This window comes from Dreissena polymorpha, chromosome 2 (genome assembly GCF_020536995.1).
Source record: "Dreissena polymorpha isolate Duluth1 chromosome 2, UMN_Dpol_1.0, whole genome shotgun sequence".
Lineage (NCBI taxonomy): Eukaryota > Metazoa > Mollusca > Bivalvia > Myida > Dreissenidae > Dreissena > Dreissena polymorpha.
In genome coordinates, this window is record NC_068356.1 from 67,677,372 (window position 1) to 67,690,908 (window position 13,537).

Below are 13,537 nucleotides of genomic sequence, written 5' to 3' on the forward strand. Positions count from 1 at the left end.
ACATGAATGCTGTTGAATACAAGTTATTGAACTAATGATGAAAGAATCTGGGTATATTTCTTGTAGCAGCTCATTTCCAATGCAAGTAGCATAAAGGTAATATTCAGGTTTAAAATACAGAAGTAAGAAAGAGTTATGAAAACAAGCAGATTATGCCAATAAGATTAATAACATTTAAATTCAGTTTTCAGAGTAATTATTGCTTTACTTAACCCCTAATTTAAAATCACCTGGCCCATTTCTAGCCCTTTGATTACACATGCAAAGTTGTTTTGTTAATGCTGGGCAACAGTTAAAACAAAAAAATATTCACATTCCATTTTTCAAATAATCATTGTTTGGATTGAATTCAATCATGTTGATTTATCAATATCTCTGCTTCGCCACTGAACAAGTTATTTATTGCTGTTTGAATTGGCATTTAGATAGGCAAATCAATATCATTATTGTCCAAATGACCCTGTCTGGCAAGCGCCTGCTCACAGTTTCTGAAAAGCAAACTGTGTTAATGGTGCAACGCAAACATGGCATACTTTTTAAATGTCAACTGTTTCCAGTTTCAATTTAATTTCATTTTTATTTCATTTTATCAATAACAACTTGGCAGTCAATGCCTTTTTGTTGTTTGATTAAACAGAAATGTAAATTGTATAAATCTCTGAAAAACAAGTTTCTTTCCGTTCACAAGGATTTTGGGGGAAATGGTTTCAACTCTAGAAGAAGAAAATACAATTGTATTCCCAGTGGTCCCTGTTGAAATATATTTTTAGACAAACAAAAGATCAATTATGTTGAACCCAATCAGTTCATATTTTGCTTGACATTAGAATCATTAGACTATCTTATTTCTACTTTCATCAAGAAATTACTGCAAGAACATCAACTCACATTTGCTTTTGCAGAAGAAGTTCCTCATATAACTGAGTCTGATAATGTATTTTAAATCCTACCAATGGCTTGGAGTATATTGTAAAATGTAATAGCCCTAAGGATAAAAAATGTCTTTTTGGAATCACAACTGCACTGGTTTGTTAATGCTGACAGCATTTGCCACCAATATCAACCAATGCAATGGGTTACACACAACTAAATATGTTTCCCTTTTTTACAGTGTGTGCAGACCCCGCTGCAGAGTTGCAGCAAGACGAGGGGTCTGCCGGGGTTGCCTCCCCTCCCACAGACAGTCAAGGAGGCCTCAGACCTGTACAAGGTGAGTTTAAAACTATGTTTTTAAGCGCTACTGCATTAAAACCCCAAGGTAACTTAGGTTTGTTGAAATAATATCGAGTCCGTTTCTTGGATAGAACCAGTACTCGGTGTGTTTCCGAAGGATTTAAAGAACGCTCCCACAATTTGGGAACGAACCCATGATCTCCTGATTGCTAGGTAGACAATATATCTACTATGCCGTCGCAGTACAAGATAAATACAATGTGAGATTATTTTTGATAAAGATTTATAATGCATATTGTTATTTTTATATTGTTATTTTCATGATGTAAAAAAAATTCATCAAAAATAAATATGCATTATGATTGTGCATAGTAACAGTAAAACATAAACATTATAATTACACATGTATTATGCTTTGACCTGTAATTGTTTCCACATTTTAGCTTTGGGATGTATTTGTACAAAAGCTTCATTTCTCAATTTTGTTTCTGTGAGGTAATGTAAACAAAAATAATTATCAAAAATATCTAAGAATAAAGCATGCAAACAGTTTTAAAACAATTCATGTATTAGCCCTAAAGGTGTCATCAGGTTAACTGTTGTATTATAAGCTTCGTTTTAATATCAAGTATTAAACATTTCCTTTTTTCAGATTGTGCTTCGCAATAGCGAGCACCCCCCTATCATGAAGGGGACATCATGGACCCTTGCAGCCCCTTTTAAGGAGCAAAAATTCCACAGGACTCCCAGTGAGTCGATAGCCAACAACTACACGCCCTCGGCCAGTGATCTCAAGATGAAAGACTTGCCTAAACTTCAGAGGGCTAAAATTCCTGGTAAGTCTTTACTTGTATTGGTTAATCCATTTATGCAGCGTCTTATCTGGGTGTACACTGTTTGCCAAGGCCTTTTTTCTAGACCTTAAATATAAATAGCATCAATAATAGGAGCAACATCCAAATGTTAGAATTTATTTCAAATAAATATACTTTATGATAAATTAACATAAATATATTTAGCAAAAATTTAACATTTGTTTGCTTGTCATTTTCATCAACTCATTTTTGCAAATCCTTCGACATTGATAGTTTTTCTTTAATACATTCTCATTGGTGCTTTTGACCACAGATACTTGAAAAAAAAATTGTGTCTTTATATATATATATATATCATAAGATATAATATTATATAAGGACCCAAATTTTTTTTTCAAGTACCTGTGCTTTTGACAATGTCAACTGATGTTTTACGCAAGTCACCTTGAATGTCATGTACTTTTCATTTAAGACTCATTCTGGAGGAAAATGGGCTTAATGCATGTTTGCTAAGGCTAATCAGGGACGACACTTTCCGCCTGGATGTTATTTTTGTTAAGAAGAAACTTTTTGTAATAAAAAAAATCCATAAAAGTGTAAAGTTAAATCTCTGAATAGCCTTTGTAGACTGCACTGGCTAATGTGGGATGACATTTTACGCACATATATTAAGCCCAGTTTTCCCCCAACAAGGCTCACCATTTATTTCTTCAGCCCCAACACTGAGTGGCAGCATACAGAGCCCTAGGGGCCTGACACGCAGCAAGACCAACATGGGAAAGGCAGTGAATGGCAAGGACAATGGGCATGCTGCCAATGGCAACGGGTAAGGCTCATTTAGTAGGGAGCGTTTAGTTAGTTGAAACCTATGTATTTAAGCTTGATTGCATCAAAATGGTAAGGTTTATTTAAACGCTCTCAAGACCGTTTCCTAGGTAGAACAGGACTTGGTGTCTGTAGAGAGATAGAAACAACACTTTACCATTGGGGATCCATTACCTCTGGTTGCTAGACGGACAGCATATATCCACTATGTCACGATAGCCTTAATTGTTAGCTTACAGTTGCTTATCCTTGTATTCATTGGTTTGCTTGATGCTATTTAAAAGAAGCAGTATAACATGCTTTATGAGAGAAGTACATGATTTTAATATCTTGTAAAAGTAAAACGTTTCTAAAAAATCAACAAACAAAAAATTCATTTTAGAGGTTTAAATGTTTCTTATTTTATATACACAGCAAAGACTAATAAGGAAGTTCTTGTCTGTGTGTCATAGTTTTCATACATATTTGCATGTAACAACATGACATAAATGAACTGCTATCCACTTCCTCAGTCTCTGCAAATGTCAGTCAGCCCTTGTGCAAATCCAGTAAATCTGCACAAGGACCAGAAAAAAAAATCAAGAATACTGGCCCTCATGGATGTTAATAAATTAAGCCCATGTACCACTTTGTAGAATGGAATTTAGGCAAGTATGATTTGTGTGTTAACAAGTTCTTACGGCCAGTTATGGTGTTTGATATATTGCAAGACTGCTAAATATGTGCCTTGTTCCTCGGGAAACTGGGCTTAATGCATATGTTTTAAGTGTCATCCAAAATAAGCCTTGGAATTCTGCACATGCTAGCCAGGGACAACATTTTCTGCTTTTATTGATGTTTTTGGTTTAAAAGAAGTCTCTTATAAATGCAAATCCAGTCTAAGTGTAAGTTTCATCCCCGATTAGCATTTAACGAGTGCACATGCATTTAGCCCAGTTTTCCCAGAATGACGAAGCTATGATGGTGATAGCTAAGTGTTGTTGCTGTTTGTCTCCAGGTATGATGGTGACCACTCCCCCAGGGAGCAGCTAGAGGAAGTAGACGAGATGCCTCCCAGTCGACCCTTGACCCCGCATGAGCAGATGGACATCATGAGGTCGATTGAGATTGAGGATGATATCCAGACTGGCCTACCTACAGAACGTGACCTGGAGGTTTGGATCTCTTTCTTATCGCTTGCTTTTGTTAATGTCATATCCAGTGGCTGAAATTTAGTATATCCTTTTATAAATGTCAAAATTAATCTGTTTTTTTACTTTAGTTTGTTAGTTAATAAGTTAATGGATAATCCTTTTATAAAAGTTCAAACTGGCCTTGCTCTGGACAAACACGATTTATTGCATGTGCATAAAGTGTCTTCCCAGATTAGCCTGTGCAGTCCACACAGGCTAATGAGTGGCAACACTTTCAGCTTAAACTGGATTTTAGCTTAGAAGAGACTACTTTAAAAGAAAGATTCCATTTAAGGGAAAGATGCTGTTGCTGATAACCCAGTGCAGACTACACAGGCTAATCTGGAACAACACTTTACAGACATGCATTAAGCCCCATTTTCCCAGATCGCAGCTCATATATTTAGTGGCCTAAATGCAGTACTTCTTTAATAAATGTGATATGAAATATCCTAATTTATTGTTACTTTAGTATTTTAAGTAATAATGTACTGGACAATGTTTCAATAAAAGAACCTCTTTAAAGGGGCCTTTTCACAGATTTTGGCATTTTTTAGCTTATTCATTAAATGCTTTATATTGATAAATGTAAACATTGGATCGTAAAAGCTCCAGTGAAAAATCAAGAAAAAAAAATAAAAAAGGAAAAGAACATTGCCCGGAGCAGGTTTCGAACCAGTGACCCCTGGAGTCCTGCCAGAGTCCTGAAGTAAAAACGCTTTAGCCTACTGAGCTATTCCGCCGAGTACACATTCTTGACGTATTTTATACCTTATATAAGCAATCTTCGTAGTTTCACAAAATTTAACGACAAAAACAGAACTCTCCAAATTATTCAATCGTTTCGCGTTGCAACGCTTTATAATTTTTAGGTTTTAAAATCGTCAAAAGATGCATATAATGGCTATATTAGAGCATGGTTAATGTTCAGTATTACTGTTTCCTCACAAATATCATAACTAAAACGAAAACTAACGAATCTGAAACAACTTTTTTCAATTTTGTCAATTTACCAAAGCGTGAAAAGATCCCTTTAAGTGGAAGCATATTCATTTAAGCGTTACTACTACTACATCGACAAAGGCATTGACAAGTCAATGATAGCAGTTCCCGACCCAAGCATGATGAAGAATGTGTGTGGCCTGGTTCCCAGCGCTCTACTCACAAACAACGAGCTTGATCACATGATCCAGGACCTATCAGAGGAAATCAATCATGACTACGAGTACAGTATCAGAAAATCGATAGGTGAGAAGTGTGATGAAGAAGGTTGTTTAGAAATAGGCATATACCTGATGGACTTCTAATCTTTGTTGCTCAAACCTTTAATGACTAGTTAAGCTAACAGTCTTCAATTTTTAGCTCGGCTGTTTTCCCCTCAATTTTTAGCTCGGCTGTTTTCGGAGAGGTATTGTCATAGCCAGCTCAGCCGCCATGCTAAAACCTTAACATTGGCTTTAAAATCAAAGTGCTTCCACCTACAACTTTGAAACTTCATTTGTAGATGCTCCTTGATGAGTTCTACACGACACACCCATTTTTGAGTCACTAGGTCAAGGTTACTTCTGAGAAGCTTTTATTTATTCAAAACTGCACCCACAGCCAAGCATTGGCACCTGCTATGCGATGCTCTTGTTGTATCTAGTCATTGATGTGACTTAATTGTTAACCCTTTAATATGTATGTCAATTGCAAAATTATTTGCATATGCTTGATAATAATATTGCTTTCAAAATCAATTTTATTTGGGTTTGAAGTTAACAGACAGACAGATAACTTAACTGGCAGTTAAAGTTTTGAGCAACTGGGCGTAGAAAGATATGACACATGATTTAGCTGACCTTATTTTTATCTTCAAAGTTTTAGCTCATTCAATAAAAAAAAGCTATTTTGGTCATGCCAGTATTCATGGCATTAGCGTATTGCATTGATTTAACATTCTAACTAAATATTTATAAATTAATAGCCAGAAGAAGCATTCCGATTAAGCATAGTGTAACATCATCAAAAGCTGTGTGGCTTATGGCTTGTACCATCTCTTTACCTAATTTTAACCAAAGCATGATTGTTATGTGCTTTACAATTTATTTATTTTCGGTGTGTATTTCATGCAGGTACATATCTAGTTTGATCCTTTTTTCAGTTGACTACATTTTGAAAGACCCCGAAGAGAAGGCTAGGGTCCACATTGGCACCGTACCAAAGTCATTCCCACAGAGGTAATATGCTGCTGTATTTGGATAAACTAATGGTTTGAGCCTCGCTCTGGGATAATGGGGTTTAATGCATATGCGTAAAGTTTTGTCCCAGATTAGCCTGTGCAGTCCTCACAGGCTAATTTGGGACACACTTTCATCCTTAACTGACTTTTCACGAAGAAGAGGCTTCATTTAAACAAAAAATACCTGAAAAGTCGAAAGTGTTGTCCCTGGTTAGCCTGTGCATAATGCACAGGCTAATCTTGGATAACACTCAATGCACATGCATTAAGCCCAGTTTTCTTATTGTATATGAATTCAACCAAAACTTACCCCACGTCTGGGAAACTCCATACAGCATGTGTCTTCTGTCAATCATTTTCCCAAGTGAAAATGGCTATGCGCAAACAGCATAAAACCAAAACAGCCTGCAAGTAACTCGCAGACTGTTCAGGTTTTATGCTGTTTGCCACTCATCTGTATTCTAGGGTTGGAAATGAAGCCTTTCAAACTTGACTATATATTAAGAATGGACTTAAATTTAATGTGATTTTTTACTAAAGGACTTCAAATGTGTCAAAGTGCATTTCTGAGTGCTAAAGGGTTAAACTGGTACCATTCTTAGCCTGTGTCTTAAATAGCTCAGAAATTCAGTTTAATGTGTGATACATTTACATGTATACAGTATAAAAGTAGAAACAACTAAAAGGTTCACAAATACGAACATAAATATGAACATTTAGAGTTTACATGTGTATTATGCTATGCTTATTTTGATATGATAAAGAATTATGCCATGAGATAAGAAGCTTGAGGATGTTTTGAACAAAGATAAATTTAATATTTTAATGTTGATTCTGTGTAAAGTATTTGCATGAATCCGAAAGTCCCTGTATTTAAGTGGTTGAATGGCCTAAAAAGTACATCATTTTTTTTTATATTGCTTCATATTGATTGTTGGTGATTTAAATGAATAATGATGGGGTATTTTCTGCCAAGTGCATAAAATCCCCTGGATAAGTGCCATGTTCATTTCATGGCTGCCTATTGAACTGGTCTGGCAATGCTACTTAATGTTTGTGAATGTTATTGATTGATTTATTTATTGAATGGGTTGTCTTTATATAAGGATAAGAACATTAAATTGTTCTTTAATCAGTACAGCTGGCCTGATTGCTGATTAGAATTTTATCACTTGATATTCCCCTCTGACGTAAGAGCTATAACTGAACTAAGCTGTCGCAAGTATGTGTATACTAGTCTATTAAAGGTCTTAAATACATAGACGAAAACAAATCAGAATTTGAATAGTACAAAATACATATTAAAGTAATTTTACAATGACTTTTTATGTATAATTTTTCACTGATAAATATTTGAATGAGTTTATTACTAAAAAATACTTATATAAAATATCTTTAAAATATTGAGTGTTTTATTGCCTTCACTTTCTTTTACCAAAGAATCACATGATGTTATTTTGGAAAAATGACATTGTCACTCTCAAATTACATCAAAGCAGTTAACAACTTTAAGAAATTATCAAAATGTGTTTATATAATGTACAGTATGTGATGAAAAAGATCAGGCAATAATCCAGAAAATTCTTTAATAAGCTTGCCAAACGCTCACTTACTTACAAAACTGCTAGATGAAATATTGTATGAAATTTCAATCTTGTCAGATCCTATAAGTATAACGTCAAAACAACATGAATTAAATTAATCAGGTCATGGGAAAATGGTTCTTATGTCATATGCGGCCTGTGTATCTCCAGACCAGCCTGCACAGTTGCACTCTCTAGTCAGGGGCTACACTGTCTGCTAATTAGACCACGAAACCTTGCATGACTTTCAGCAAAAGGGTATAAAGCTTAACTCTTTCAGTGCTGGAACCGAATTTTGAAGGCCTGTGCAAACAGTTTGGATCCAGATGAGATGCCACAGAACGTGGCGTCTCATCAGGATCCAAACTGTTTGCTATTCTGATAGTATTCTTTAAAAAAAATCAAAGAAAATGCTAATTTAAGACATTCAGCAGACAACATTTTAGCAGAAAACATTTTAGCAGACGACAAATTTCCAAGCATGCAAAGGGTTAAGACCAGACTGAGCAAATGTGCAGCCTGGTCTGTAGCCTAATTTTAACTGGTCACATATAATGCATGACCCATTTTCGCATGAAACAGGTCTTTTGTAATATTTAGAATAAGGTCTGTATTCCTTGTATTTTATTCAGTGTTATTACTTGATTATAAGTTGATAAGTAATCTGTATCAATAATTGATATTTTTTTTATATCCCTCAAAATGCATTTAATATGACCTTAAATTAGACATTCCCATTTTAGAGAGTGTTTTTATAAATACATTGTCCAATCATTGTAATTGGGATCTCCACAATTTTATAAAACTTTGTCTAATCTGTATTTACAAACAAAATTGACCCCTTTTATGTGCAGGTGATAGTTTTTTCCAAATAATTATAGATCATATGGTATGTTATTTTAAAAAGACTTGAAACATGGGTCAGCTTGCTTGTACCCTCCTATTCCCAGATTATTGTTTTATTTTGTTTTCAAAAGAGGCCCCAAAAATGCAGTTTCTATGGCCTTAACCTTTGCATGCTGGGAAATTTGTCGTCTGCTAAAATGTCGTCTGCTGAATTTGTAAAATAAGCATTTTCTTCATTTTTTTTCAAAGAATACTATCAGAATAGCAAACAGTTTGGATCCAGATGAGACGCCACGTTCTGTGGCGTCTCATCTGGATCCAAACTGTTTGCAAAGGCCTTTAAAATTCGGTTCCCGCACTGAAAGGGTTAAGGCTGGCATGCCTATAAATTAGCCACATTCTGGTAAAACTTGACTTCATTCATGTGTGTAAAGTGTCCTCCCAGATTAGCTAGTGCCGGCTGCACAGGCTTATCAGGGATGACGCATTCCCCTTATACAGCATTGTTTGTTTTAAAGGAAGGCATTAGTGTCTTCTAAGCAAAAATGAAGTTTAAATGAAGAATGTTGTCCATGATTAGCCTGTGTACACTGCGCAGGCTAATCTGGGAAGACACTTTATGCACAGGCAGAAAGCATGCTTTTACATGAACTAGGCTCAATTATTGAATAAAAAGGCCCAAAAAATGCAGTTTCTATGGCCTTAAAGAAAACTAGCCTATTTTAGAGACATACTTATTTTAAATCATCCTATGGTGTTGTAGAATCATCCGTGCCCCAGTGCCATGGCATGAGACTTTCCTACAGCTAAAGGAGCACAACAGGCAGCACCTGTTCATCACCAATCCCATCATGCAACACTTGCAGAACATCTGGTTTGATCAGTAAGTAGCATTGCTAAATTGAGTCACGTCCTGGGAAAACTGGGCTTAATGCATGTGTGTAAAGTGTCATCCCAGATTAGCCTGTGCAGTTCGCATCAGTTGCGGACTGCACAGGCTAATCTGGGATGACTCTTGTATGCACATACATAAAGCCTTGTTTTCTCAGAATGCGTCTCAATTAGTTTAATTTGGTTGAAACCTTTTCTTTTAGCTCAATTGCATCAAAAGCCTACGGCTTATTGAAACACTCATGAGGCTGTTTCCAAGGAAGAACCAGTGCTTGGTATTTTTTTGGAAGATCAAAAGAACGTTCCCACAGTGGGGATCAAAGCCATGACCTTCTGGTCAAAATGGGACACCAAATCCACTTTGCCATGGTTTTATGCTGTTTGCTGTTCATCAGTATCTTACAGTTGGAACTTACAAACTTAAATCTAGCAAGAAAGGTCTAAAATATAATTTTATTTTCTAAAGAACTACAAATGATTTAAAGGGCCTATTTGAGAGGTTAACTCTTTCAGTGCTGGAACCGAATTTTGAAGGCCTTTTTGTTAACAGTTTGGATCCAGATGAGATGCCACAGAACGTGGCGCCTCATCCGGATCCAAACTGTTTGCTATTCTGATAGTATTCTTTAAAAAAAAATCAAAGAAAATGCTAATTTTAGAAATAAAGCAGACCACATTTTAGCAGACAACATATTTCCCAGCATGCAAAAGGTTAAGGTTCAAATGCATGACCCATTGTAGGTTCTCGAGCCTGCGCTTCATCAACCTGAAGGAGTTGGAGGCTGCAGACATGCCCCTGCTGCCGTCAGAGTTTGAGTCTCTGATCACAAAGCAGTGCTGGGACGCACACGAGGTGCTTAGAAAAAGGTAGGTCACTTGTGAAATACTGATGAGAATGGGAAGCCATTTACTGTGGAAATGGTTAATTTTATGCCTGTTATAGACGCGTTTGAGGCCATGTAATTATGCTAGTTGAAAAAGTAATAATTCTGGAAAAAAGTCAATTATGAAAAAAAGTTCAATAAACTCATCCATTTTTCAACATGTTTTTTTTAGCTGCACACTGTACAGTTCTGGATTGTTATATCTCCAAAATTTTGTTTAAAGCATATTTTTCATCAAAATGAGTTGCAGTACATGTATGGGAAAACTTGGCTTACTGTATGTGTGTTAAGTATAGTCCCAGATAAGCCTGTGTGGACTGCAAAGGTAAATCTGTAACGACACTTTTCACTTGTATGGAATTTTTCATTTGAAAGAGTTTCTTCTAAACGAACACAAGTCTAGGCCAAAAGTTTGGTCCTTGATTTATCAAGGATGACACTTTACGCACGTGCATTAAGCCCTGATTTCTTGTTTTCTTGCAACTCCCCTCAACTCTATTCCCCTGCCTTCCAGCTGGATCCCAACTTGCGCCAAGGTGTTCCAGGACTACGCAGACCACTGGCAGCACCTGGTCGGCCCCAACGACTCGGACAGCACCGAGCTTGTACAGGAGTTCTTCTCCACCGTGGCGGCCATTATGTCTGGACAGCTACGAGGCATGGTCATCAACTCACTGGCGGATTTTCTGCAGTTTTTCCAGACCCATGCGGTGTGTTTTTTAAAATATTTTTTTGACTTCTGTTTGTGGAAAAAAGTAATAGCAGGGTAATGTAAAATTATAGCAATTGTTATTTCTCTGGGATAGGGCCATTTAGCCTCTTTTTAGAAAGAAAGAATTATATTTATTTGAAGGTGTGGAAAAAATCAATAGCAGTGGAATGTTTAATTATGGGATTCAATGTTATGGTAATATTTTTTTTTAATCCATGCATTTTGTTGAGACTGTTTTTATTTCTTGGGGATATTGGGGATTGGGTCATTTTACCTTTTTTTTAGGGGGGGGGGGGGGGGGGTACTATTTAGTTTATAGCAGTGTTGTGTGCAAGTAGGGAATACAATTTTAAGGGAATTATTGTTTTCTGAATGGATTATACCTTTTAAAGATCACTGCAATAAAAGACAAACAATGTGGCTCATATTTCTCATATATTTAATTCTCATGCTGAATTCCATTGGATACTGGTCATTAAACTCAATTTAACCCACATATATTTCCATGCTCACACCTGGATTCCGCTGCGGACTGGTAACAACTATGGGGCTGCTAGCCTATATTTTACTCACATTTAACCCTCACATAATCTCGTTCTTGATTCCACTGCAGACTGGTAATGACTATAGTGAGACATTTGACGACCTGCGGTACGTTATGGCCCAGATCATGATCATCAAGCTGCGAGTGGAGGAGCCAAAGATCGTGTTTGACCCACCGTTCAAGGAGATACGAGACATCATCCTGCGTTGCTTCTCAGAGATCATAGCCTCCGCTGAGGGCCTTATGAGGGTGAGTGTGATATGCCTTAACAGATAGCGGCTGGGGCCTCCGCTGAGGTCCTTATGAGGGTGAGTGTGATATGCCTCAACAGATAGGGGCAGGGGCCTCCGCTGAGGGCCTTATGAGGGTGAGTGTGATATGCCTCTAGTGGCTGGGGCCACTGTTCAGAGATCATAGCCTCCGCTGAGGGCCTTATTAGGGTGAGTGTGATATGCCTCAACAGATAGGGGCTGGGGCCACTGTTCACCAAATAATTCTAAGACTTAAGTCTACAAATAAATATTTTTCTTAACAAGACATTTTTTAGAACAATAGTTTCAGTCAAACTTGAATTAAAAACCTATGTACACCATTCTTCTTAAAGCTCATTTTGTTAACTACATCATCATTAATGGCTGCATAAATTTTTTCAAAGGCCTGACATACTTGGTTTTTGGTCGAAGTCTATTATTTATTTTAAAGTGTAAGAATTGTTTGGTGAATACATTCTCTTGTATATTGAGGGTCAACCCCAGTGTGCCAGCATAAAATGTTATAAAGTCTGTCTTTCACATTTCTTAAACGCTGAAATTGAAAAGTATATAATTTTTATATTAACAGAAAAGGATTGTTCATGTTAACCCCTTTATAGTTCTATTATGCAAGAAATATCCGTTATTTAAGCATTTGCATGTCTTTTATACAAGAATAGTAACTTATATTATGACAGAAATGTAAGCTGAGGGACTCATGAGGTTGAGATTGTTTATTAATTAGTGTTTTGATTCATTTTTGTATGTTTACTTTTTATTTTGATAGGGGTTTCCATATTGTATATAGTTGATTCTTGTTTTGAGTTTATTTAAAATTACCATGAAAACTGTGAAGAAAAGGATACAAGGAAATAAACAAGTTTAAATAATATTGTAACTAAGCAATGAAAGTTTTATTATTACGAAAAGATGGTGTTTTAATTTCATGCCTTACAGATTTGTGTATGTTTTTTTTTTTAATTCTTATGAAAATACATACATAATAGTTTAAATGTTTTTATTTTAGCAGGAGATTTCAGGTATGAGTCTTGCTCTGGAAAAAAGGGGCTAAATGCATATGCTTAAAGTTTCATTCCAGTTTAGCCTGTGCAATCCGCACAGGTGTATCAGGGACCAGTCTTTCTGCTTTTATGGACTTTTCAGTTAAAAAGAAATCTCTTCTTAACCAAAATCCAGTCAAGGCAGAAAGTATTGTCCCTGATTAGCATGTGCAGACTGCTTAGGCCTATCAAGGACGACACTTCACGAACATCCATTAAGCCCCATTTTCCAAAAACAGGCTCAAATAAATGTCTCTCCTTCCAGGTGGAATGCCAACTGTTCCCGGACATGAGGGGTCAGAAGTTGCTACTTCGCTCTGTGAAAATTGATGAGGCACTAGTTGCTGACTATGTGGACAAGTCCATGGAGATTTTCAAGCTGAATACTACTGGGCCACAAAAGTATGTTCAATGTTGTCTCTCTTTTAGTTGAGGAGATTATTTAAGATTTTGAGATTACATGTGAAATTGTTTCTGTGTTTCAGTATAATCAAGATTGTTTGTTGTTCCGAGCAAAATATTTTTTTGAAAACAACAACAAATTTTGTGCCAGCGCAAC

General features: G+C 36.3%; 1 protein-coding gene across 6 annotated transcripts in view; it reads left to right on the top strand.

The window, feature by feature from the left end:
- Positions 1 to 13,537, top strand: part of LOC127867445 (dynein axonemal heavy chain 3-like) — a 129,252-nt gene that overhangs the window by 6,425 nt on the left and 109,290 nt on the right. For 5 of the 6 annotated variants that reach the window (XM_052408596.1, XM_052408595.1, XM_052408597.1 and 2 more), the window contains exons 2-12: positions 1,112 to 1,210; positions 1,826 to 2,009; positions 2,703 to 2,814; positions 3,811 to 3,967; positions 5,044 to 5,233; positions 6,129 to 6,204; positions 9,399 to 9,518; positions 10,268 to 10,393; positions 10,925 to 11,120; positions 11,736 to 11,915; positions 13,244 to 13,380. In XM_052408596.1, the coding sequence (XP_052264556.1) occupies positions 1,112 to 1,210; positions 1,826 to 2,009; positions 2,703 to 2,814; positions 3,811 to 3,967; positions 5,044 to 5,233; positions 6,129 to 6,204; positions 9,399 to 9,518; positions 10,268 to 10,393; positions 10,925 to 11,120; positions 11,736 to 11,915; positions 13,244 to 13,380 (1,577 nt within the window). Of the gene's footprint in view, positions 1 to 1,111; positions 1,211 to 1,825; positions 2,010 to 2,702; positions 2,815 to 3,810; positions 3,968 to 5,043; positions 5,234 to 6,128; positions 6,205 to 9,398; positions 9,519 to 10,267; positions 10,394 to 10,924; positions 11,121 to 11,735; positions 11,916 to 12,015; positions 12,034 to 13,243; positions 13,381 to 13,537 lie in introns of those variants that run through there. The other variant, XM_052408601.1, reaches the window with a different exon arrangement.